At 41.1% G+C, this 25,977-nt stretch overlaps 1 protein-coding gene across 5 annotated transcripts in view; it reads left to right on the forward strand.

Annotated features, from left to right (window-relative positions):
* Positions 1–2,065: 2,065 nt before the first annotated feature.
* LOC310726555 (protein phosphatase 3 catalytic subunit alpha) overlaps positions 2,066–25,977 on the forward strand; it is an 82,721-nt gene continuing 58,809 nt past the window's right edge. Inside the window, exon 1 of one of the 5 annotated variants that reach the window (XM_083542270.1) lies at positions 2,066–2,428. In XM_083542270.1, the coding sequence (XP_083398396.1) occupies positions 2,368–2,428 (61 nt within the window). In that variant the 5' untranslated portion in view covers positions 2,066–2,367. Of the gene's footprint in view, positions 2,429–9,497; positions 9,719–25,977 lie in introns of those variants that run through there. The other 4 variants (XM_083542272.1, XM_083542269.1, XM_083542271.1 and 1 more) reach the window with 4 other exon arrangements.

Consider the following 25,977-nt stretch of genomic DNA (forward strand, 5'->3'; position numbering starts at 1 on the left):
TCTGTACAAATGCTCTTCCCTTTTCCGCTTTATTTTCTCCTAGGAGCCTTGCCACTATAATCACTTGCACTATTCTTCACTCGGTGACATTAGTGTGGCGACACAAGGTGTTTCAGCAACCTATTAAAGAAAACACAACATGAACCCTGTATGTGTCCTCTATTTGCATCACCGATGACCAATTGTTTAGCCAATTAGTTAAATATGGCTGATACATCTGTCACTGATAGGATGTACAGCTCCACTCTCTAGGCTAGAAAAGGTATGAATGCTACTGTCCTGTCTAAACCTATACTTTCCTGGGTATTTACTGTATCCTTTGCACTGATCTCACACTGTCATGTATCTGCATGTTATGAAATCTTATGTACTGTGCCACTATATTTTGTCGCACCAAGGTTGAAGAGGTTTTTTTTTCAATGTACTAAACTTATCCAAATAACTGCCAATAATAAAACACATGACTCAAGATGACCAGATATCCTGATTTGTGTTGTGATGCACAGCATTGTAGTTCTTTGTCACGCAACTTAAGATGATGTGTTGTAGTTTGATAAAAAAAAAAAAAACAGTTTGGACAGATTTCCACAATATTTTTTCTGTAAAATAAAAACTAAAATACAAAGAAAATGTGAGTCACTTCGAGGACGAAGCAATCATCCCTAAGGAGAGACGGCCGATTTTGAATTTCATCCAATGGGTGTGAAGAACGTATTAAAGGCTATTGCTGAAGTGCGGTGTCCATTTTCAAATAAAACTTGACACGTGCAAGTTCATGCTATAAAAAATCATTTGCTAACTACATAGTTATGCCAATCTGGTCAGATTGTTAAGAGAAAAACAAATCTTTGTGCTTGATTGGTTCTTGTTTTTCATGTGAATGATACATGTGATGGGACTAAGGCACACTTTGTGCTACAACAAAATGTAACTTTACTCTTCATTGCATTGTTTGGTATAAATAACCTAAAAAATAAAAATAAATGACCAGAGTATACACGGGTCTTAATTATTTACATTTTGGCAGCCAAATTGCCTTGGTAACTGCTGTACATCAGTTTGTCAGAAGGCATATGTCCTAAGAGGCCATGCATTATAATATTGTTTTTCTTTTTTCCTTTTGTGATCTCGACATAACAATAGTGGTTTTCTTGTTATCACAAACTTAATCCACATTTTATCCAAGACGCTGCACCTAGAACATTCCTCTTGATCAGTAATAAATCTTGCGTATTCGGCATAAGGGCATGTTCTAGAGGCAGCATCGTTGCAGCATTATGGATAATCCCCTCAAGCATTTGTGGCAGCGAGCTTGTGGATGAGAACACATTCTTATGCGTAATCTACCGAAAATTAACTACTTATTAAGGGGAAACCATTTTTGTTATGTCACGATCATGAGAGAATTAAGTTGTGATCACCAAACGAGAACGAAAAATATATAATGCATGGCTTCCTAGTGCTTTCGTAAAAAAAAACAATCCACTTTAGGGCATTTTAATCACAGCAAATGATCTGATGAGGATGCATAAATGAATCCTTATATTGATTTTTTTTTTTTTTCCTTTGAAAGGGGGGTTTAGCTTTAAACCAGCTGGGAAAGGGAATGAAACTTGTGCAGGATTGAAGGCCCAGCATGCCTTCTGCTAGCCTTGCGACTGCCATCCATAGGACATAAGGAAGCATTTTCATTCTCAGCAAAAAAATGAGTTTCACCCACTCCTAGTACCAAAAGGCAAACTTAAACCATCATGCTTTTCAGCATTACACTGGTGGATCATTCGGTGAAATATCTACAAGAAAAACCAGTATCGCGTAGTACATAATGCCCCACTCTTCTCGTCTTCACGTACAATCGTACGAACGAGAAACCGAAATTGAAAAACTCGGAACCCCACACACAGCTCACCTCAACCCTGAGTCTATAAAACTGTACACGAGAAACAGATTGACACATATCAGAGCCAATCATTATACAGAGCTATAAAGCGGGAAGCTGTGTCGGACCAATGAGAAGCTGTAGACAGTAAGTGGGCGTGCCCAGAGCAGGAAGTTCGGTTGCACCAGTAGTGCGGGTAAGCGGAGGGGGGTGGGGTCGGTGCTGCTGTGAGCTGAGCCTCGCTACAGTAGCGCTGTGAGGCAGACGGAGCTCCGGTAACGCCGCTTGAATTTCGTTACCCTGTTGCGAGTATTTCTGGCGAGCGATAGGGGCGAGCCATATTACTTCCCGTTTTTGGGGAAAGAGAGGGAAAAAAAAGAAGAGTTTATTGAGGGAGGACTACTGTAACGACATACATATCTATTATAGATCTCATTTTAATTACAGCCAGGCGGAGCGCGCGCGCACACACACACATTGGACTGGAAATGTCTGAAAACAAACCGAATGATGATCCGAAGTTGTCCACGACGGATAGAGTTATTAAATGTGAGTATGAAGCGCGCCGTGCTGACATGAAATGGTGAAAAGGAGGTGTGTGTGTGTGTGTGTGTGTGTGTGTGTGTGTGTGCACACACAAAATAAATTTTTTTATACAGGGTGTTAAAATAGCTCCACGCTGCCCTGCTGTACTGAAGGGGACCAGTTGCCTGTGTAAGGGGGGGCGAAAAGGGTGTTAGCCGGCTGGAGTGCTGAAAGTAGGAAGTAAAAGGGAGTCGTTTCACGAAGTACACAGCGCGTGTCATTCGCTCGAAAGAAGAAGAGAAAGAGAAAGAGAGAGAGAGAGAGAGAGAAAACGGCGGCGTGTTTTGGTGTCAGTAAGCGTGTGATATCCACGCTCGTACCGTGTTTACTTGTGCGCCACACGGCGTTACACGGGGAGGTTGAGCAAAGCGCGGTGAAGTCCCAGGTGTTGCTCAATAACCCGTGCACATTTCACAGCCAACAACCCCAACACACACTCATTTCGTCTGTTTTTTTTTTTTGTTTGTTCAGTCCGTCATGTTGTATTTAAAAACCCTGACTTTGCTATCACATTGTTTTTATATGTGTTTTATATGTATATTTATTGTTTTATTGCAAGGTATCGTATTTAAGGCGTCAGTGTCCACTATATCAGCAACGATGGGAATTCCTCTTTTTTTTTTAGTGAGTCAAATAAACGAACTCGACTCATTAATAGGAGCCGACTCCCAATCGGCTCACTGTCATTTTTGTTTCCTTTTACCAAACCAAATTTTGCAATATTTCCAAAGTTTTTTTTCTACCTTTCTTGTCTGTAGGAAATAGATTCATGCAGCAAAAGCAATACTTATCATTGCATTTTATATTTGTTTGCCTGATTGGGGGAAATCAGCAACGCACTACCAAATGTCTCTGCATTGATTGTGTGTGTGTGTTTTGTGAGTGTGTGAGCCATTAAGGAGGTTTCTTTTGGTAATTAATCACCTCCACTGATCCACTTCAGGGCAGCCGGAGTGCAGGCGGATCCTCCTTCCTTGTTTTCGAACACACGAGACAACATGCACAATAATTAATTCAAAATGTTAAAATAGGGTTTCAATGGAAAACTCTAAAGAAAGAAAATGGTTCTACTCCTATGTGTGCTATGTCAATATTTGACAAAAAAAAACCCTGACGTGCTCATGAATTACATCTAACTGGTCATAAGTCAGACATTTATACCCTCCCATTCTTTTAAAAATTTTAGATGCTCAAGCCAACGCTATAATGTAGTTTTATTTGAAAAAAAAAAACCCTTTTTACTCCTTGAACCTACAGGTTGTGCGACTATTCCTTTCTAGGGCTCAATTTTTATATGCCGACCGGCTCAGGATGGAGTCTTTGCACCTTCCAACAAGCGCTTCCCTTGAGATCTCTTTGCACTTTCTTTCCACCAAGTTGAATAGCAATAGGTTGCCTTCTACGCAAGCAGGCACTTTGAATACTGCTGTGATCCATTATTTTGCTATGCACGGTTGTAGAAGTTCAAACCCCCCCCACCCGAATATGAATTGATCGCTTTCATAAGAAAGCCCTCCGAGAGCTGATAAGTCTTTTGCTCTCATTCGTTCGGCTGCGTCTCCTCAGGACGCCGCTGTGAAGAGCAATTTCCTCTCGTTGGCCGGAGGATGCGATTGAAAGGACTCCGAGTGCTTGTGGAAGGACCCTGCATTATAAATATTTCACGAGATCATGGCAAAAGGTATCAGAGTAATGGGCGCTGTGGCACAAAGTGCTTTGCTCAGGGTGAATAGGGTTTTGAAAGGGTGGGGATTGAAGAGAGGAAGGAAAGAGTTGCTGCTTCCTTTTTCACCTCATTAGCCGGCGCTTTGATTTAAAGATGTAAATGTAATGATGTAAAGAAATTTATAGCATTCTGCCTAGTTTTTTCTTTTCCTAATAGAAATATTACTGCTAGGGAAAGAGTGACCTCATTTAGTGTTGCACATCTTTCATCAATCACCACTGTCAAGACAAATCATACACATTGTATACCTCTCTTGTCTTCCACTGGAGATGCTTTTATTTCTTAGATTCAAGCACAACACGTGGAGTTAATGAGCACAGTGCGGATTTATTTTCTTTCTTCCCTAAAATGCTGCGTCACTGTTGGTAGAATATTAGAATATTTATTCAGCTGCAGGACAAGGCTCGTATTTGTTTACCTGTCTTGCTCTGCTTGTATTTACAACACGGTCGGTCTCTCTTAAGCGCTGTCTTCTCACCGGCTTTACCGTAGCCACATTGTTTATAAATCATTTTCTACTATATGCAGGCAAAACGTACCAGGTCCTTCCCCTGCACCTTGTTTTGCACACAGTTTTCTCCTCTATGCTGGGGCTAGGAAAGGTTTTTAAGAAATTTTAGACTTTTTGAGTTCAAATTTAGGACAGGACAGGGAAGTGGTAGCTCTATAGTTGGACCACTCATCAAAAGGTCATAACTTCAAATCCCAGAAGCACCAAGTTGCAGCAGCTTGATCCTTAACACACAACTGCACAACAGATAACTGTAACTTGCTCTGTTAAGGCTCATAAATGCTGTAGGACTGATTTGAGAGAAGAAATAAATATATATGCTTCTATAGCATTCAGGTGAATTCATAGTAGCTGTGCAATACGAGGCTGAAATGTTCAGCAGCGTGTCCTTAGTTTTAAACGGCCCTGTCTGTTATGTAATGCCGTGTTCCTTAAGTTTTTTTTTTCTTCGTTCAGGCTCCATGTCGAAGAAAAGACTCGCTTCTTATGCTAATTAAGCTTTTATGGTTTCTAAAAGCAAATCTGAGCGAAAGAAGGCAAAAGAAATGCTGACGGACAGGTCGATGGGCATGCTCAGTCCACAGGTGTGGCTGAATAAGAGCTGAAATGCATTAATTACACCTGCTATTCACACAGCTACAATGTGTTTGTTCTCTAGAAGAGTGGATATTACTGCAGGGCAGCCTGCTCTCAAAGGGCACCACAGATTTGACGTATTATTGAGTTTCAGCACAAATAGATTAAGGTTTTGTTCCAGTACGGGCTAGGCCGTGGGTTGGTGCAATGTAGCGCAGCGGAACCTTTTTGTCTTTTTATTTCTCGCGTTTTCTCGAATTCATATATTAAAATGCACCATTGATAATGGCTGCACCATTTAAAGCTTCCTCCACAATTAGGTTCACTGCAGAACCAGGACAATAGTTATATAATTTCTGATCAGAAGATTATTTTGTATTGTTTGCATAGTTCTGCCTAGCAATTATTATTGCTCATTTGAATCAAAGAGGTGCTAAATGCCGTTTGCTTCACTTTCCCGTTTCAGTCGATGTGTGTGTGTGTGTGTGTGTGTGTGTGTGTGTGTGTGTGTGTGTGTGTGTGTGTGTTTTTTGGATGCCACTTCGTTTGCTTTCTGGGATGGTACTTCGCAGGAAGCTAATTTGATCCAGGGACATGAGGTGAAAATGTGACCATGCTGAACCTGTTTGAAATGCAGTGATGTGACGTGTTAACATGGCTAACTAGCTGATGTCCTGTGACTGGTCAGTGCTGCACAGTGAAGTATTATTTTGAAGCTTCAAGTAGCCCATATGTGAAACATTTCCAAAACACATTCTGGAAATCAAAAGCATTTTGATTCGTTAGGTTTTAACTTTAAAAGTCTTTCTACTCAAATGTGTCCGTTCAGTGGCCTTCATGGGAACCCTCTGTGACCGTTATTTAACATTATCTGAACAACTGGGGTGATTTTTTTTTTGAAAAAAACAGATCCACAAGATAACCCTGGCATTCAAACAGTTTGTTGTCTTTGGCTCCTAAACCAGAATATTTTATGTTGCTCTGAATGCAGTGAGTGCGGTGCAAACCTTGATTTACAGCTGTTTCTATAGTAACGGCAGATCCAAGAGTAGGCCTACTGAATGGCTTAGTGCTCCCTACATATGTCTGCTACACAGTACAAAATATAATGGCTTCTACACCATATGTAGTGCTCTATATGGCATCTGAAGCTAGCTATGATATTTAGCATGGTAGCCAGCTTAACCTATAGCAATCTGGATTTCACAGGTTATTTTTGTAACTGTTGTTTAGGATTCTTCATCTAAGATCTTGAATCTAAGTTGAAGCATAGAACGATATAAGTGTTAGAAGTATGGCATTAGGGCGAGATCTGCCCTCAGGCATGTGTTAGCATGTTGCTAATACATATCTGTATATAAACAACAGATACACTATATGGACAAAAGTTTGTGAAAACCTGAACATAAGATGTGTATGTGCTGTTTGAAAATCCCATTCTATATTTGCTTACCATTTGCTGCTATAATAAGATCCACTCTTCTGGGAAGGAGTTGGCTAGATTTTATAGTGTGATTGTTGAGATTTATGCTGGAACAGGTTTTTGTTTACTAGTTCTAGTGATATATATATATATTGTCCTGTGTATCAGACATATAGAGTATATCAGGTGTTTTAGGATAGTACTGGCTTTCTGAATAATACAGGTGTGGATGTGAGTTTGGTTTTGTTTGTGTTTGCTGATTGGCATCACCTCCCCTGAATTTACTTTCATTTTTTCTTTCAGAGGACCTTCTTTTATTTAATGTTTATGTTCAACCCTGCTCTCAACCAAAAAATAAATCAAATTGGGTGAAGATACAATCTAAAGTAACGGATTGTTTAACATACGTTTTATTTTTTGTGTGTGGTGGAAAAGATATTATAAACCAGATAAAGCCCTGTTGAATGGAGTTTTAAGTTTACTGAGATACAGACTTAGGATTGTGTTTTTGTTCATGTACACAGTCAAAAAAACAATATTTTTTATAACAGTAGCCATTGACCCAGATTAATCACATAAAGTTTAGGAAGTGAAATTTAAATGTTTTATTTTTTTCCTTTGCCTCAATGTGCTCTGTATTCTGGGGTATTTGCACACATGTGAAACTCCTATGTCCTCTATTACCAAACAAACAAAGCAAAGACCAGGAAAAATCAGGACATAGATATAAAACTCCATATGCAGAAAAGAGCATTTAGAGCCATAACAAAAACACGTGTCTGACAATAAAACATTTGCCAGGAGTTGGACCCACTTTCCAACACATTGTGAGCAGGAAAGAGAAGGAGGGTGAAACAAAAAAAAGAGTTGAAAAAAAATTAAAGAAACCTTAGACTTGGCAACCTGTGGATGAGTTCAGCACGGTGAAGGGGGACCACGATCCAAGAGTCTCCAGCCTTGTTAGATGCTACATCAGGATGCATGTGAGAAATGCTGGTAGCCTTCGTTACCCCATGCTGGCTTAATGGAACGTAATCGGGTTGAGACTCACGGGAATTGTTAACGATCAAATAAGACGAACAGTTGGACAAATGCATTAATTAAATCGCTCAATAAAAGACACCTTAATTAACTTGTCTCGTCAGCCAAGCTGTGAGTGCGACTGGCTTCATTTTCTTGTCCTGTTATCCCAACCTGAATAATCACGTATGATTACGCCGCCAGCTCCTTTAGCTCAACACGAGTGACTCAGCAAATCGAGCCTTTTCTCCCTGTGAGGTCGGCTGAGACACCATGAAGCCATTGTCTGGCGATTTTATAACGCAACCGTAGACTGATGGCATGTGACATTTGACTTATGAAGATGGGCAGCATGCTAAGCGAGAGAAGCCCGCGGCCCTGACACCGCCTGCTCCCCGCCGAGTCATTTTTAGTAACTCAAAGTACTTCAACCCCAAGCTTTAAACACCCACTGTTTACTGTGGATTCCGGCGGCTTGTGTGTTTGTCACACCTATGCCCACTCACTCACTTTTATTTATTTTTTTCTTCTGTCAACTACTCAAAGATGGACTTTTCTTCCTGAAGTCTTAAAGTTTTAAAGGGCTTTAAATCCAAAATCTGGCTTATTGGGATCCTATTCTTTAAGGTCTGAAATGAAAATAGGTGTTTCTTTAGTGTAACCGACATCAATATGATACTGTCCTTGTGCAAAGGCCCACAAAAATGGGATGGCCTTTAGATTTTGCATCCAATTTTACATATATTTACTTCTATTTGATTTCTTTTAATTGCATTCAAATTGTATAGTTCTGGGAAACTGATCAAAGCATTCGTTTGTTTGGCTTAGCAAGAATTTCTGAATTTCTATTGCTCTTTGTTCACACTATGCACACTGGCAGAGAATAAAAGCGCTTGACGTTCGTTCATTTTATATCCTTTCTACATATTCGTTTTCTCGACGTGAGAACACCATTCCGTCTTTGCGCAACCTCAGGGCTTCTTCATTACCGATATGTGGTCCACATTTACGGACTCCAACTACAAATCTTGATGTCACTCTGTCTTCCAATTTTGGAATGAAATGGCTAATAAGATATTTTATTGAGATTTTGGGTGTAACCTCTAAACCACATGAGTCAGGGATTACCACTTTATACACTCTGCTCTTTCAAAAAGGGTATCGTTGTGCTGCAGGAGATAATTTGCTAAAACTCGTTTCGTTTAATTCGAGACGTCTCCAACCAAGCTGCCTTCTTCCTCAACCGCGAGTCAGTATGTGTTTCGCAATCCTCCTGACAATTTACAAGACTGCATCGCTCATTCGGTACGTCTCTTGTGCAGTCCTGCAGCGCGTTCAGGTGACCAGGCATTTGTCAAAGTGTGCGAGATAGAGCGCGGCGCGACAGGACGGTCTCGCAGCACGGACGGGTGTGGAGGACTGCGAGGGGCGAGCCGCTCACCGCCACAGACGCTTGTTTTGACGAAAAGAGCGGCAGAGTCTTTCTCTCAGCAGAGCAGAGGAGAGAATAGTGTCTGAGAGGCTGAGAGAAAGGAAGGCAGACTGAAAAGAGAAGCCGGTTACCTCAGCATCACCTCCACAACCTCGCTTTAAAGCCAGCAGAATGTAGCAACACTCTCTGACTGGTGCTGTGAATACACTCGCTCTCCCATGTGTATGACTAAAGCAGAAAACCCCAGCAATTCTTCAGCTCAACCACAAGCAGCAGTGATGGGAAACCATGCCGAACGCGCTGGTGTTGCGAAAGCATGCTGAACAGACACAGCAAGCCTTTTTTTTTCCTCTTTCTTTTTCTCTTTTCTTTTTTTTCTTTCCCCGTCTTCTCCCACTTAGACCGACTCACCCCGGTGCTGTAGCAGAGAATTCTCCTGACCTGAGATGAAATGGGTGAGGAGTTTCCTGGAGGCATTGCATGACCAGCGTAGGAGGGTTTCAGGCAGAGGAGCTAGCGAGTCCATCTGTTCAGCCTGGCGTTTGGAAAGGTGCAGTGTGACACAAGTATGTACTGTATGTACACAGGCAGATAAGCATATGCTGCTTATAACACAGAAATCACAATACAGATACTTGCTTTATAGGTGGGGTTTTTTTCTACACAGAGTAGCAACTAAGGTATATGTTTGTGCAAGTGTTTGCAAGTGATTTCATGTGCTCATAAATATATGTGGTGGGGTGTTTACTTGTTCAGGCTGTCATGGTGTTTTTTAGATGCAAGGGGACGTACTCGGTTTGTGTCACTCTTACTGGAGGTCATGGTGCCGAAATAGCATTTGGCTAATAAAAGGAAGTGTGCTTAGTCGAGTAATAATGTCGAAAAGAATTCGATTACTATAAAGTGCCTCTATTATCCATTCAGTATTAAAGTAATTAACATGACTAGCGTGCGACGAAAGATATCTGACCTGGACTCGGCCTGCCCACATTTCAAAGATGCATTGACTAAATTTATAGGAATTTTTTTTAAAAGTGAAATCCTGAGTGCTTCATGATCAGCCCTTTTTCTTGTCTGATTTTTGTTTGTTTGTTGTGTGAGGGTTGAGGGTAGTTAAGCAGAGATTAAACCAAGGTAAAACTCGTAGGATTCAAATTATTCTTCGTTCAGCTCAAATCAAATGCAGCTTTTAAATGTTCATTACGCTATGATTTTGGTGTCCAAACTCGCATGCATCCATCCTTTCATACACAATAAGTTTGTGGACACCTAAATATTGGTGATCATTCAGCCACATGAGAATTAGTAAAGACATGTATTGGTAAGGAGGCCTGTGGTGCAGTCAGTGTTCACATTCATTCCAAAGGTGTTGACTAGCTTTAAGGTCAGAGCTCTATAGAAAGCCACTCAAGGTTTTCACTCCAACCAGCCAGGTGCTTGCTTAATGCACGGGGATATTGTCAATCTGGAACAGGTTTGGGTCTCCCAGTGTAAGTAAAGGAAATAGGTTTCCCAATAATTTTGTCAATATAGTGTATTATAACAAATGTTTATCATAACTTCAGATATCTTCTCATTTTCAGTTGATGTTAAAGGAACTAGTGAACAAGATGATTAGGTATTTCTTTTTTTTTTTATTTTAGTGTCACACCCCACATGCTTGAAATCAGATTAATGTTGTTTTAAGATGTCACAGTATTATTTACCTGATTCCTTGAGCCAAAAGTGACATTAGCTTTATGTCGCCCCAAGTTGTTGTCTGAAAAACACAAACTACAGAATTAGAGGGTGAAGTCAGAGCCTTGATGAGCTCTGATTAGATTACTTTCGCATTAGCTTATTGTTCACTTCGGCTCGTCTGCGCAGTAAGCTTATGCTCGGAGTGTGGCTTGTCTAAACGGATACAGAGCTTAACTTCAGCTAATGCAATGGAATCCTCATCTCCAGTTAGCGGCTAGATGCTAATTTTGGGGCGGGAACAGGATTCCACGGAAACGAGTACGGAGAAAGCTCGTTTTAGTGACTGATAGTACTAGCTTTTGGTTTAACAGTTTGTTCTGGTGTGCCGTAGCATGTCCCAATCAGAGATCCTGATTATTCCGCTTATTTGAATTATTGTAAAAAAAATTGTGTGCGTTACAGTATTTATACGCATGGTTACACTGTTACAAGCTTTTTTTGTAGATGATTGGTATATGCACATTAGATGACTGATTTTTGCACATTTTACACTGTAGCAGTCCAAATCCAGAGAGAAAATAGTTTAGTCTAAATCACCAGCACTATGTACACCTAGTTGAATAATGATGTGCCTTTGTTTCTGTTTCCTGTTGAATTTTAAGTGTGCCACCAGTGTGCAGACAAACACCCTATTCATACATTTTATGTTTAGTAATTGAGAATTTCATATTCGGTACAGCTTCATGGTCCATGGTTCAATCCTGGGCTCGGGGAGTTTTGCGAGTTCTCCCTGTGTGGGTTTTGTTTAGGGCAAATTTGTTCCTGCTCACTGCAGCAGGGGTTTGGGACATTTTTAATCTTGTTCTTGTACAATGACAGTTCATGTTGTGCGAACTGCTTCACGTATGTGCAGTACATCCTCTGTGGTCATTAGTCACAGCGAAGAAGGAGGAAAGGGGCGCTTTGCTTAACGCAGCGGTTGAGTGTTAATAAGGCAGAATCGACAGTGCTGTCGAATAGAATTGAGGATTGAGAACCAAACCGAGATCATGACTTCACCCGCTTTTAAAACATCTGCGGTTTAGAGGTTAATCGCAGGCGCTGTTTCTCCCTCCCTCATATTAAAAGCGCTTTTATATCGTTGCCATGCCATTAGCAGACTGCATTACCAATGTTTGCTCAGGTGACTTTTTGAATTTGCCAAGCCATTACCGCCGCTGCAAATTGCACTTGCACCTTGCACCTTGCACCTTTCGCTTTTGCAAGATCTGCAGTTCGAGGAAAATGTAAAAGACGATCGGCTCGTTTCAGTGTGTTTACTGTTTACCATGATTGGATTACATGTATTGCAGGTCCGTATCCAGACCACACATATAACTTGTTTGAAATGCAAATCATGCTTCTTGGAATTGACTCGAAACGTATTGCCCTGTTTTGTGTTTATTTGGCAAGCGAGATCTTTGAAGGTCTCTTGTTTTATTAAAAAAAAAAAAATAAAAATAGTATGTTTGTAAAATGTTAGGATGACAACGGTATGTGTTATGGCTCATAGTTTATTTAATACAATTTTTTTATGCAAATGCAATCTTCTATTTCCTGAGTAGCTTTTGAGCTTTTGTCAATAGTGAGCATTTTGCAATCAGTGCATGCCATTACTCAGTTCTAATGCTAATTAGAGATAAGTGGTTTGTCTTCGAGCACTTGAGAGAATATAAAACCCGGTTTGCTTTATGCTTTGTCAAAACCAAGTCGCCACCCAGGCCCTCCCCTATGTAGAGAACATTTTAGCGTTTTAAGGCGCTTCGAGCGAGATTCTCCCAAATCCTTTCCCCCGATATTTCTAGATATTATGGCCGTAACTATTTTAAGGGACTCTGGTTAAGATGCGTTTCGGTTTGGCTCCTCGGCCGGAAAAAGCTGTGTAAAAATATGCGTTTGACATTTCGATCGATCCTATTTCTGCTGCTTTACTACCCACTGCTCACCAGTGCCATGGATAAATATTATCTTTGTAATGGAGGCTAGTATTACAATTCTCCTCAGCCCTGTTTGGGGACGTGTAAGAGTACAGGTGTTGGGATGATTTATTCGTCATGTGACGGGATGTTTTACAGCTTAAATCGGAGGTATAATAAAATTGTTTTTGCTGCTTGCTAGAAGTGTGATGTGTTGGCAGGCTATGGGGGCATGACAGTCATACGATGTGCCTGTATTTATGGGTATTGCGTTTCAGTTTTGCCAGGATGCTCATGTCTGAGGTAGCACACATGCTCCGTCACTAAGCATGATTGCACATGGCATGGAAGTATGTGTGAGTGATATGTCTGCTGATTGTGTTTTTTTTTTTTTTTTTTTTTGGTAAAAAAAATAAATGCAGAATGTGTGCACATGTTTTTTTCTTCCTTTTTCACTGTTTATTAGTCTGCTCTTTCAGATCGCTGCTATTAATCAGATAGAACGCAGGGAGTCCTTGTGCACTCAAACAGCCTGCATCGATTTTCCTCTACGCAGTTCAGCTCAGGTTGCAACCCGCCATCAGCTCTCAGCAATGAGAGTCAAGCCTTTCTGTCTGCTGCTGTTGTTTACAAGCAAAGCAGCCATGTCTACTGTTCATTCAGCTACTAGCCGACCAGTAGTAGTTCGTACAATAATAATCCCAGTATCAAGTACACCCATACACACCACTAAAGCTTCTGATTTGTTCTTAAATGATAGTCATGTATAATTATTCACAGAACTTAAGCATTTTAATCCAAGATTATGACCCGTCTGAATCACATGAGCGGCAGTAACTTATTAATGGCTTGATTTGTGTAAAAGTATTAGAAATTCAGCAGAGGCCAGTGAGGATCTACACTGCTTTGAGAAGAGAGGTATCTAGCACTCCTCGCTTTAGCACTTACCCCCCTCGGCGCTGGCGAGAACGTCCCCCAGATAGCATGTCATTAGATCCTGAGCTCGAAATGTGCAGTGGTAGTGCCAGGGATCAATTAGAGGCCACTTTACTGTTGCTGCCTGTTGTCAGGGAGAGGGTCAGCAACAGACACGGCCATACAGTGATTCAGCTAAATCAGGATGTCTCGGACAGGTTGTTCACAGCTGCACAATTTCAGCGCTCATAACGAAAGCCCGGTCCGCACTCTGATTTCAGGGTATTAATTTGCTTTAATTATTCCTTGTCACGTTGCATAAGATTCTGTGAAAGACCAGCGTGTTCTTTGTATCAGATTATACAATAAAAGAGAACCCGTTTCTCCATGCGAGCTAGTGGTAATATGTAAATGTAGGGCTGCAGCTATCGATTATTTTAGTAATAATAGAGCGATCGGAGCGATCAGAAGGTACTTTTTCTTCATTAAAGAGCAATACTAAATATACACGAAAAAATAAGACGAGTCTCTAAAAATGAACCAATCATTCGTTTCCTTTTTAGAGCCATTTTAATTGCTGAAATTGCAATACAATATCTGTGAAATCTAAACCCAGTTAATGCATTTAAATGCCATATTACATCAAAAGGCGAAAACAAACAATTGTGTGTATATATATAAAAGCATAAATAAAATCTATAAAAATCTATTTCAAATGACAAAAAAAAGAAAAGTAAACACACTGTATGGTTTTCTGTGTTACCTGTCCAGGGGTCTCTTTTATAAACGTGGCTTACGCACAAAACGAGGCTGAAAACGTGCGTACGCCACTTTCCACGCAAAGGTTGTGATTCATGAAAAAAACAATTCATGAGACCCCAGAACGGACCAGAGTTTAGCTGGTGGTGCGTCTGTAATAATGGTCCGTTGGGAAACACAGTGTTCTGTCTGTAGTTAAACAGACTAAATGAAGCCATAATGCTATTTTGTATTCGAATTACTCAAGTTACTCGAGGAATCGTTTCAGCCCTGAAGTCAGATAATGCATGTCAAATATTGCAAGTATTCACATTTTCTGAAGTTTGGCTAGATGTTGCTTAGTTATACGGTACACTCCTGTGCAGAAACAAATGGCCCAAAATGGCAAAATCTGAAGCTTTTAATAGTTTTAATAATAAATTATTGGTCAGGAGAATTAGTGGGAATGAAACGAATGCACCCCTCGAGGCCTCTTTTTCTACTGTTTACTCATTCACTTTATCTGCAATGAACCATACAGGGAATTCTAGAAACAGGGAAATTCACATATATATATTCCAGCAGCACACTTGCAGTCGTCGCCTGCATTTGGTCACAACAGCACTAAATAGGCTGTCGTCATATTCCAGGCTCCCAGACCACAATCTCAGCTCAGTCAGCGTGACGTCTCAGGAGGAAATTCGGCTTACAGCGTAAACCCGGCATTCTCACTCGCTCTGGGTGTAAAACGCGAGCTGATAGCTTTCTGACTGTCACTTGAAAGCCCCTGTTCCCATTAGGAAATTGGATTTGCTCCACGGTGAAGGTTGTTAGGGAAATATGTGTGGACATGCAGGTGAATCTGGTCTTACGTGCCCCGTGCTGAACCCGGTTCAAAAATCAGGATGCTGAGTGCCTACATGTAGAGCTGATGATGTTATTTTATAGTATTTTTTTTAATGTTTCTGGCTGTTTGACATAAACACTGGAAGCACAGTGTGTAATCTCTACTCAGGGTTACTCAGTTTTCATCTTCCTTTGCTAACTGTAGGTGAATGTTTTTTTGTGCACTGCTCCGTGACTAAATGGGAAACGTTAGGCGAGCATAGGCAAGTCGTCTGTCCTTCTGGTTCTCAGCACACTGTGACAGACCAGCCCATATTCAGAGCGAGACTTGAAAAGTCAGCTGCGCAAGTAAACGCAGGATTAGCAGGCAGAGGGAAAGCCCTGAAGGGAGGGGTGGAGATATATATTTTTGAAGTGGGGGATGTTGTGGTGCACAGCCGTGACAGCATGTATATGGAATGCAGAGAGAAAGAAAGAGAGGGGGGGAATGGAATGAGAGTGGTAGATCGACTATGTGCTAACTATATCACTGGGGGTACAGCCTGGCTAATGCTCAGAGCAGCTGGATTGTGCAATATTGCTCATGGCAGTTTGTCTTTTCTCTTGGGATGGGTTCATTAGCCAGAGCTTATATCCGTGCTGACTGCAGGTTTGCTGACCACCTACTTACTCACACTTCTGACACTAAGGATCATTAAAATAGACTGGCATTGTTGAGATATGCTGTAAATTCCTGTGGTATATGATATAGCATTTTTTTTTAAATCCAGTGTTTAAAATTGTATGGATATGTGTATATTTACAGCATCATTTCTTTTACGCCACTTTCACATTATTGCGGGATCCTAAGATTTGACCCAACACCCATTAAATACTAGGATATTAATCTAGATTTTTTCTCAGTATGATAAAAATCAATATATCTAAAAAAAAAAAAAAAAAAAATAGCTGATAATTTTATTTTTATTTTATTGAAGCATATTCTGTGGCTTGCAAGGAAATTAAACCGATCGGTTTACATTTTGTAGTTTTAACGTTTAATTTCAAACGATAGGAGTGGAACCTGATCTAGAAATGTACTGTTGCAACACATCCACTGTAAGGTTTGACATAGTGTGTGTTCTGAGATGCTTTTCTTGCTCAACACAGTTGCAAAGAGCTGTTACTATACACTTCCTGTGAGCTCGAACAAGACGATCCTCTGACCTCTGCCATCAACGGGTTGTTTCAAACCGCAGAAGCGCCGCTCACAGGATGTTTTTTTGTTTTTAACACTCTCCTGTGTAATATCTAGAGACTTTTCAGCGGAGGGGGGGAATCCCTGGAGATCAGCCGTTTCAGAATTACTGAAACCAGCCAAATTGACACCAAATGACTAGGATCACATTTTCTCCCTGTTATTATGTTTGGTGCGAAGGTTAACTGAAGCTGCCCGTGCGGTTTGGTAGTTTTCAGCATTTGGTCTTGTTTTGATCTACTGAACCAAGACCACACACACATGAGCCTGTTGCATTTCAGATAACAATAAATATTATTATTATTCTATAAACCTCAGCAGTATAGGGATGTCCTTTACCACTACTGTGGTAAAGCCCTAGATTAGTGTGATCTTAGATTGAACATGTTTTCTATCCTGAGCCCTGATTCAGGTTCTACTACTGAACACACACACAACCAGCTTGGCACAATTTATTGACATTTCACGACCAAAAGCTCGATGCTCAATATGCTCTCGTATCTAAATTGTTCTATCAGCTCATCCATAATAATGAGCTCAGGAACAGTTCACCGCACACTTTGCATTGTAACACGGTTGTTCTCCTGTATGCTGGAGTTCACACACGGTGGTACCGTTTTCAATCGGGTAGATCCTGTTTGCTTATGTAAGCTTTATTTGTACAGCATGGCAGGCCCTGTAAAGACGATGTAAAATCAATCCTGACGTTTCCTTGTTAATGTCCCTGGGCGTTCCGTGCATGATTCCTGAGTATCAGTGTTTACACTCATTACATCTCCATGCTATCATTTTACTATGAGGCTATAGGACAGTTCATTTCTTATAGCATTAGGCGAAAAAGTATATATGCTGTACTATTAAAACCGTTTAAACTCCCAGTGTGTAATTCACCCACATTGCATGAATCATTAGCTTAAAATGGATCCTGTGGTTCCAAGGAGCACAATCCCAATTCTGTTTCCTCTTTCTTTCTTTCCGTTTGTCACTTCACTTCTCTCAATCTGCCTCGTATCCTGAATTCCCAGCACTACTCAACCTACCACACAGTTCCCAAGCCATTAAAACACAAAACCAAAGGTACCCCAAACAATAATAAAGGCAGATAACCGGGCAGATCGCGGTTACATGACTGAAATGCATCTTTTTCTGCTTTCGTAATGTCTAGTGGCTTCATAGCTCAGCGCTCAATCTTTGATCTGCAGTACCTTTGTACTTTTGATGAAGCGACGAAGACGCTCAGCTTGAACGGGCGCAGCTCTATAAAATGAGTTTGGCTTCTGTTTAAAAAAAGCCTAAATACAAACTGGCTTGATTTGAGATTCGAGGACTTGTACTGTATTCTATGACTCAGCACATGCTTCTGCCATTGTAGTATTTATCATTTAAGATCTATGATAAGGATTCTAGATTTAAGACTGTAGACAGAAATTGATATTCCCCTCTTTGTATAAATGCAGCGGTGGCGCAGAGGGCGACTGTGCAACCTGGCAGCCGCAGAGCCCACGGTTTAAACCTGAGCCATCATGTACCATTCGCCAGTAGGTGGATTGACAAAATTGCCCCAAGGTGTAAATGAGTGTGTGAATGGGTGTGTTTTTTGCTTATTTTATTATTTATTTTTTGGTGCACTAAGATGACCTGGTGTCCTATCCTGGGTTCATTTGCACCTCAAACCTAGTATTTATGGGATATGCTGCAGATACGGCATCATTCTCACCATCTTCGGTGTGCACAAAGTCGCAAACACCCCCGAACGGCTAGTGGCATTGCGATTGATAGGACAGAGATTGTATGAAACCCTCCTCCCTGAGAGATTATTTTCACTATTTTGCCTTCTCTGACTCCTGGCCACAGACGTCTGTGAGGCCGGCAGTTTAATAAGCACAAATGTTCTGCAGTTATGTCTGCCTCAGATGCAAGCAGGTACATGAGGCCAGTGTTATCATTTCAGCTGAGTGCAAGGTTTCTCCTGGAATATGATTTACTGTTATTTATCTAAAGAGATTGTAGTGGGAGCAAGAAATAAACAAATGTTTGACCAAAAATACACCCACAGTGATTTAGATGATAAGAAATAAGAATATAAACACACAATCTAGTTTGTGGACATGTTCGAATGAAGCCCAAGTGAGACAATACTTGTCCATACTTCGTCATAGAAGGAGGTGAATTGTTTGGACTAAGCATGATCTAGGTGGTGGAGATGCAAATCATTTTATCATTCAAATGATCACTCAAAGCAGGGGGCTCTATTTTTTATTAGCCCAAATCTGACATTTTATATTTGTAGATAAGCCCATGATTAGTTGACTATAAGACTGCGTACAGGACTCTCGTGGCAGAGGCTGATGCTCAAGATCGATCTCTAATGTGAATTCGACACAAAGTCAGAACATGCGTTAAATCTCAGTAGCAGTGAGCACCGAACGTTTGCTTCATTCTCGAGTAAGCACAGAGTAGCACTCATGAGATATCTCTTTCTTACTCTAAATTTGTTTCTTTCCTGTGTTCATGCATGAGCCGTCATCTCTGGGTTCAACATATGCCACTGACTTTATAGTAACATCTGTCTCTCTGATCCCCACCTCCCTCTCAGGAGCTGTCGTCTCGCTCTCCCTGCTGTTGCTTACTGTTATCTCAGTAGGGTGTCTAGCTGTGCTCGGTGTAATTAATATGGCTGTTTCGTGCTGTAGGCCCGTAAGCGTTTGTCAATGTAAGCGGCAGGATTCTAAAAGGAGTAGCCAGGCCGTGTTGCGAGGCATGCTAGAAAATCTCACCGCCATAGCAACCCCTGGCTGGTTTCACTTCTGTCCAGTGGTTTTTGCTAGTTTCTGTTTTATTTCATCATGCGCTTTTGAAGAATAGGGCGAATTTTTATTTCAACTCGCTTTTTCCGCCAAGCAAAACGAACCCTCGTGGTACAAAAGACAACCTTGGCACGGTTTAAAAAAAAGAAATCTGGGAACCTTCTGAAAGCGGCGTGTTGACGGTAACCCTGTCGCGGGGTATAGCTACGCCTATTCGAGCCCACTATAGCTCGTAACTTGAGCTACGGTCGGAATGTGTCGGACTGTCGGGACAGCCAAATGCAGCTTCTCCCTGGCCTGTGTTGAAGGATTGGATGTCTCTCCCCCCCCCCCCCCCCCCCCTGCATATGAGCTCGTGTACGTGTAAGACCGCACTTGGATAGCACCCACGCAGTGTCGATCAGAGGACACCCTCCTCAGGCTGAGTATTTATAGCACATCATCTCAGAGAAGTCGGGGAAAGTCCAAACGGAGCACTGCTCCATCAGCTGCATTTTGCTTGGATCTTTCTGTCTGCCACCTCGAGAGGATTCACAGCCAAAGTGACACAGTAAAAAAAAATACAAATAAAATACAAAAAAAGGTAAAAGGGTATAATAACACATTTCGCAAGTTTTTATCAGACTCACTTTTTCAGCTTAAAAGTCATTACTTGTATCCCAGACAGGCCTCTGGTCACCTGTTGAGTCAGATAGGTCTTTCTGTTGTTTTTTTTGGTTTTTTTAGTCACATCACACCAGATTTGCTTTTAATTCCTCACCAATTTGCTTTTCTTATCAATATTCACGGCCAATCACAGTCTTCCTGTCTGTTCTTGCTAACCACCCAAACACCTCCAAGAATCTATAATAGGCCTGAAGTGAACGCATGTCATCCAACCCAATAAACTGTCTGTTTCTTCTACTGCTTTGTAGTTTGGTTGGTTGGGCAATAAATAACGCACCGATATGAAATACCAAATCAAAGTGTACTCCTGCATAAATGATGATTTATGCCTGTAAAGCTTAAGTCCATAAACTAGACCCCTGAGCTTGTTGCCATGACAGCAAGTCTGTATGCTTGAACCTGATTCAGAGCAGACTTGTTAATTGAAACCGAGACTGGATTGCACATTTAGAATCATAAACAGACCATGAATTTCATGACAGTAACTGTATTAACTGTATATGTAACTGTATAAAAATTGTATTGTGAAACATCAGTTTAGCAGGGACCTTGCTATTGAGTGATCAATCCAAAAAGTGATATATCCTCCATCCTTACCATCACTTCAGCTTCCATCCTGCAAAAGCTGATGCTATTGTATAGGACCAGTACACAATCACACAATCATTTATAAATATATCAAAATATTTCCTCATATTGAAGGTGCCAGACTCCGCGTGAGTGGAACCACTGCTGGTGGAAGTGTGTGTATGCTGAATAAAATAAAAATCCAATTAATTAATTCTTTATTTTAAAAACTTTGACCCTTAATTGTGAAATCTTTTGCACTGAAGTGTCTAAATGATTAGCTGTACTCCAAACTAATAAGTGTCCCACGATCTTTGACACTTGTGTAGACATGGACGCGCACGATTCAACGAAACAAAAAAAAAAAAAAAAGGGTGCGTCACAGATTATAGCTTTTCAAGAACTTCTTTACAGCCAGAGTGTCCTTCTCCTGTCCCTCCACGCTGTACTCATAGACTGCACATGTTTCCTTTGGCTGTTTTCCTTTTCACTCTGTGGCTCTTTGAACCAGCCATCAATAACCCAAGACAGAGAAAAATGAAAGCATTAAGACGTATTCGGTTGAGACCCACAGCATCATTTCCTATTCAGACTAACGATTTTTTTTTCTCTTCAGGACAAATCCCACTAGCAGCTGAACAATTCAATGCAGTGCTGCTGTGAACGCTAGCCAAGGCTGCGACTGATAAATAGAACAAAAAGTCATTGCTGGGGTTGCAGGAATACAGTGAATAGGACCGTTTGTGGCCAGGGATCTTGATTTAAAATGGATGGGTATCGACCACTAAATTCAGCTCAATGCATAATGAAGTATTTCATTATATTCATCATGAAACACCAGTGAAATAATCGATTAAACTAGACGTTTCTTTTTCTGAAAATAAACACACTGTGTAAGATGTGTGAGAATACAAAATACAATTTGTACACTATATAGACAAAAGTCAGTGTTACAAGATTCCTGTGTGCCTTTTGAGCATCCCATTACACCTTTGCTGGTCTAATAACCTCCATTCTTCTGGGAAGCTTGTGGAGATTTGTGCTCATTCAGCCACACGGGTGTTCGAAAAAAATTCAGGTACTGATGTAGGACGAGGGGGCGTTGAGGTCAGAGCTCTACAGCAGGCCACTCAAGATCTTCCACTTCACCCCATGTAAACTATATCTTCATGGAGCTTTGTGTGCTGGGGGGATTGTCCTGGTTTGGGTCTCCTAGTTCAAGTGAAAGGAAAATTTAATTCTACCACATCTAATGAAATTCTATACAATTGTGTGACTTTAGCTTTGTTTGGGGAAGAACCACGTATGGCTGGAAACGTCAAATGTCCCAGTAGTCTATACAGTGTACCTTTTTAATTTCTTAACCATCTGTTCTGTCTCTCTTTTATTACGTTGTCTCACAGTATTATTACACACACACACACACACACACACACACACACACACACACACACACACACACACACACACACAGGGAGCAGTCTCACCCACACTGTTCCACATGCCTCACGCTCAGATGACGCAGTCACCAGTGCTTTCATAGTTCTTAACAACTCTACCCGGTGCTCAGGCTCCTTTGGGAGGAATGAGGTGTAATTACTTTAGCTGGCATAGCCACATGGCGCTCGAGATTCTGTTTGATGTGGGTCAGGCTCTCGCTGGGCCCCACAACGGGTGCTAAGCGCACCAGGCTAAAATAGAGCATGCTCGTCCCTGAGCCGTGTGCCGAGTCATTACATTTCACACATAACACAGGAGGCAGAGCAGATGATGGAGACAGAGAGAAGCATTCATTCCCTACCAGCTTTCTTCCCTGCCTCTCCCCATAGACCCTCCTCAGGAGCAAGGGAGTTTGCCCAGCCTCAAGCTGTGACCAGAAAGGAAAAAAAAAAACATTTTAAAACATCCTTTTTATTCGCTCTTATCGAATTTTTGTGTAATACCTGGTGTAAGAATCTACTTAATGAGTCGCTGGTGCCTCAAAACATAAATCAGCAGCTGGCAGTCTGTTGTTTTGCTTTAGAGCTAAAAGCAACGGTTAAATGATGACTGTGTGAACACAAATTACAGCCCTCTGAGCTTCATGCGGAGAAAAATGGAATCTCGTGTGATTTGAAAAACACCAACATGTTGTAGTGCCCTGTTCAAGACAGTTATGTGTATGGAAGAGCAATAATTAATAAAGATATGTGTAACCAAAAAACATTTGTTCAGTCTTGTTCACCCTCTGGTCTACGATTGGCTAGTACTTCCGCAAAAGAGCTGTATTTAGCTCGACAGTAGACTCTGCACAAATGCTGCTTATGTATTTCTGGTCAAATCTCAGCCTGTTCCAGTGTTACAATGCCCCTGTGCACAAAGCCAGCTCCATGAATATTTGGTTTGCATGGGTTGGAGTAGAAGATTTTGAGTGGGCTGCTCCTGAGTTCTGACCTCAACCCTGTCGAACAGCTTTGGGATGAAGTGGAACGATGACTGCACCCCCAGACCTTCTCACCCAACATCAGTGCCTGACTTTACTACTACATCCGGTGGCTGAATGAGCACAAATCCAAACTCTAGTGGAACATCTTCCGAGAACAGTAGAGGTTATTATAACAGTGAATGGGGACTAAACGTGGAATAAGATGCTCAAAAAACACATACTTCCGTGAAATTGACTGAAATTGATCATATATATTTGTTATTTCTAATTCTCCCCAAGCACACTCCAAAATCTACTGCAACATCTTCACCAAAGAGTGGATGTTTTTACAGCAAATGGGGTCTAAAAACTTTCGTCCATATAGCGTATGTATACGAGATATGAAAATTCAAAATTATGGAAGTAACTAAAGTATTTGCCACCTTCGCACAATTATCATCAATAGCAAAAAAACGGCTTCCGGTGCCGCACCAGGTGTGGTATATGTGCGCATAGTGCGTCTTTCACACTGATTGTACGCACACATGCTATATATCATAGTGACTGTACACTGGATGCCTAAGGAACATTTTCAGATGTTTACTACCAAACGCAAATTTAATTTGTAGACCTTTCCATAGAGCTTCCTTGTTCATTAACTGACATCATAAGGGCTGTTAGAACTAAAGTTTTCAAAGAGCGCCGTGTCACAAATCGTCAGTGAATCTTGGCTTTATTTATTTGCCATGCGCATTGATCATAAGCAAAAAAAAAATGGTTTTGTCTGAATTCAGAACTTTTATTCAGTATGTCACAGAAGCAGGAATTATAGCTTTAAGTTGTCTTGATTGGGTTTCTCCCATTGTTCTTGGCAGATCTTCCTAGTTGACAGCTAGTACCTGAATTTCCCCAGCAATCAAAGAATCTTCCTAGCTAGCATCTCTGCCATAAAAGCCTGATTGATGGATTATTTCTGAGCTGGCTGTCTTTCTGGCTGGTGCTCTCATCTTTGTGCAGGACTTCTAAAAGCTCTGTTAGAATGGCCACGGTGTTCCTTCCCAAAGCAATTCTCGCTCAGGTATTAACTGTGGCCAGACAGCTAGCTTTAAAAAGAGTTCTTCCATGTCACAATGATGACGCACAGTGTGGTCTTGGGAGCAATGTTGAACGTAGGTTCTTTCGACTTCATGGCTTCCTTTTTGGTCCGAGGACCTCTGTACATTGCGGAATTATAAAAACGAAGGTATGTAGACTTGGTGGCTCTCACCTTTCGCTTAAAGATGCCCCACAGGTCTGAAAACATACCTGGCAACTTTATCACCTTCATGTCCAGTCATGTTGAGTCAGGTCAACTGCAATCAAGGCAACCAATGCAAACAGGAAGCACCTGAGCTCCATTTAGAGTGCATTAAGCTTTTTATTAGACTAGACTTTTCATGGTAATTTATTTTAATGTGTGTATATATAATAATAATTCCATAATTTCAAATTATTTGTTGTATTCATTTGTAATCAGACCCTCATGCACTCTGCTATACAAAATCACAGGATGATTTCTGCAGATTTAGAGCTTTATTTGCAAATACAGTGAACTCGATTTCTTTACAAATCAAATCTTTTTACAAAAATGCATTTCTTATAATAATCGTCTGACCCTAGACTTCCATCCTGAACGAGTTTTGAGTAAACAATCTTTCTTTCCGTTTTATTTTAGTACATAAGTACATGAACACGTTTTTGCTAATGCACATACACTGCAGATGTGCTTTATGGAGATTAGGGTCAAAAGCAGCAGCGTAGTTTTTTTTTTTTTGTGGCCTCTGTTTTTCACTTTACTGTGCATTAATGCAGTTTGAGATGTTTTAATTGAGTTTTGCAAGGAGGTGTCATGTAGCTATAGTTTTTTTTGGATGCACACAAATATGAATATACATTTTCCGGATAAATGTAGGCTTTTTTCCCCTCTCTTTTTACTTGCATTTGGTAAGTGTTTGGTTAGTGTGTCATTATAAACAGGTATTTAAATGCTCCGCTGGCTTACTGTTTCTGTCTGTGTAGTTTTCTCATCTATTCAAATGCCTACTCAAATTACCTTTACCTTTCTCCTCTCCTGCTGGTTTACTTTTTTCATTCTCTCTCTCTCTCTCTCTCTCTCTCTCTCTCTCTCTCTCTCTCTCTCTCTCTCTCTCTCTCTCTCTCTCTCTCTGTGTGTGTGTTTTTTAGGCTTATTCTGCTCTAATGCTTATTTGCATGGTGTCTTTAAACACGGCTTAATCCTGTGTCACACCATTGTGCGAGTTGAAGCTCTGAATGTCTTCGGGCTCGTCATCCAGTGCCACACATGTACAGACACGCAACACATACATTACTTACACTCCTGTACCTGCTCCTCAGGTGTCTTACTCACACACGTTTTCTGGCACACAAGCTCGCGTTGTCTCTCCGTGTAACCGTTTCAGTTACCTTGTTTGTCAGGCGAACTCGTTCCACTTCCAGACTACACGTACAGGCATACACACAGTAGGACGCATGGCAGCGCTCGTTAGTGTCTACTAGAACCTGCTGCTGTTTGAGAGATGGAGTGGAGGATGTTGTCACGATTGTCTCGACGATCCAGCAGGTTGTGTGTGTGTGTGTGTGTGTGTGTGTCTCACTCTTCTTCCTCATGCAGCAGAACCTGTATGTTTTACCCATCACGCCAGCACAACAGCACAAGTCAAATATTAACCTTCGGTTAAGCCGAGCTTCACCGCTTTATATTCTGACTCTCGTTAAAGCACTAGAATCAGAAACACGTCCACACCACACACTTATTTATCTACACAATTATTTACACAGCTATTACTTGGGGGGGCTGATAAACCACTAGGCGCTCAGGCAGAAGATTCCGTATACAATTGCCAGGTATGGAAAAATCCACCATGAATTTGCATTTGTTCATTTCCAGTACTTGATGATTGAGGTCAAGGAGCATATCCCAAGTACACTTGAGCTAAGGTGGAAACACACA

This window comes from Silurus aristotelis (genome assembly GCF_946808225.1).
Source record: "Silurus aristotelis genome assembly, chromosome: 5".
Classification (NCBI taxonomy): Eukaryota; Metazoa; Chordata; class Actinopteri; order Siluriformes; family Siluridae; genus Silurus; species Silurus aristotelis.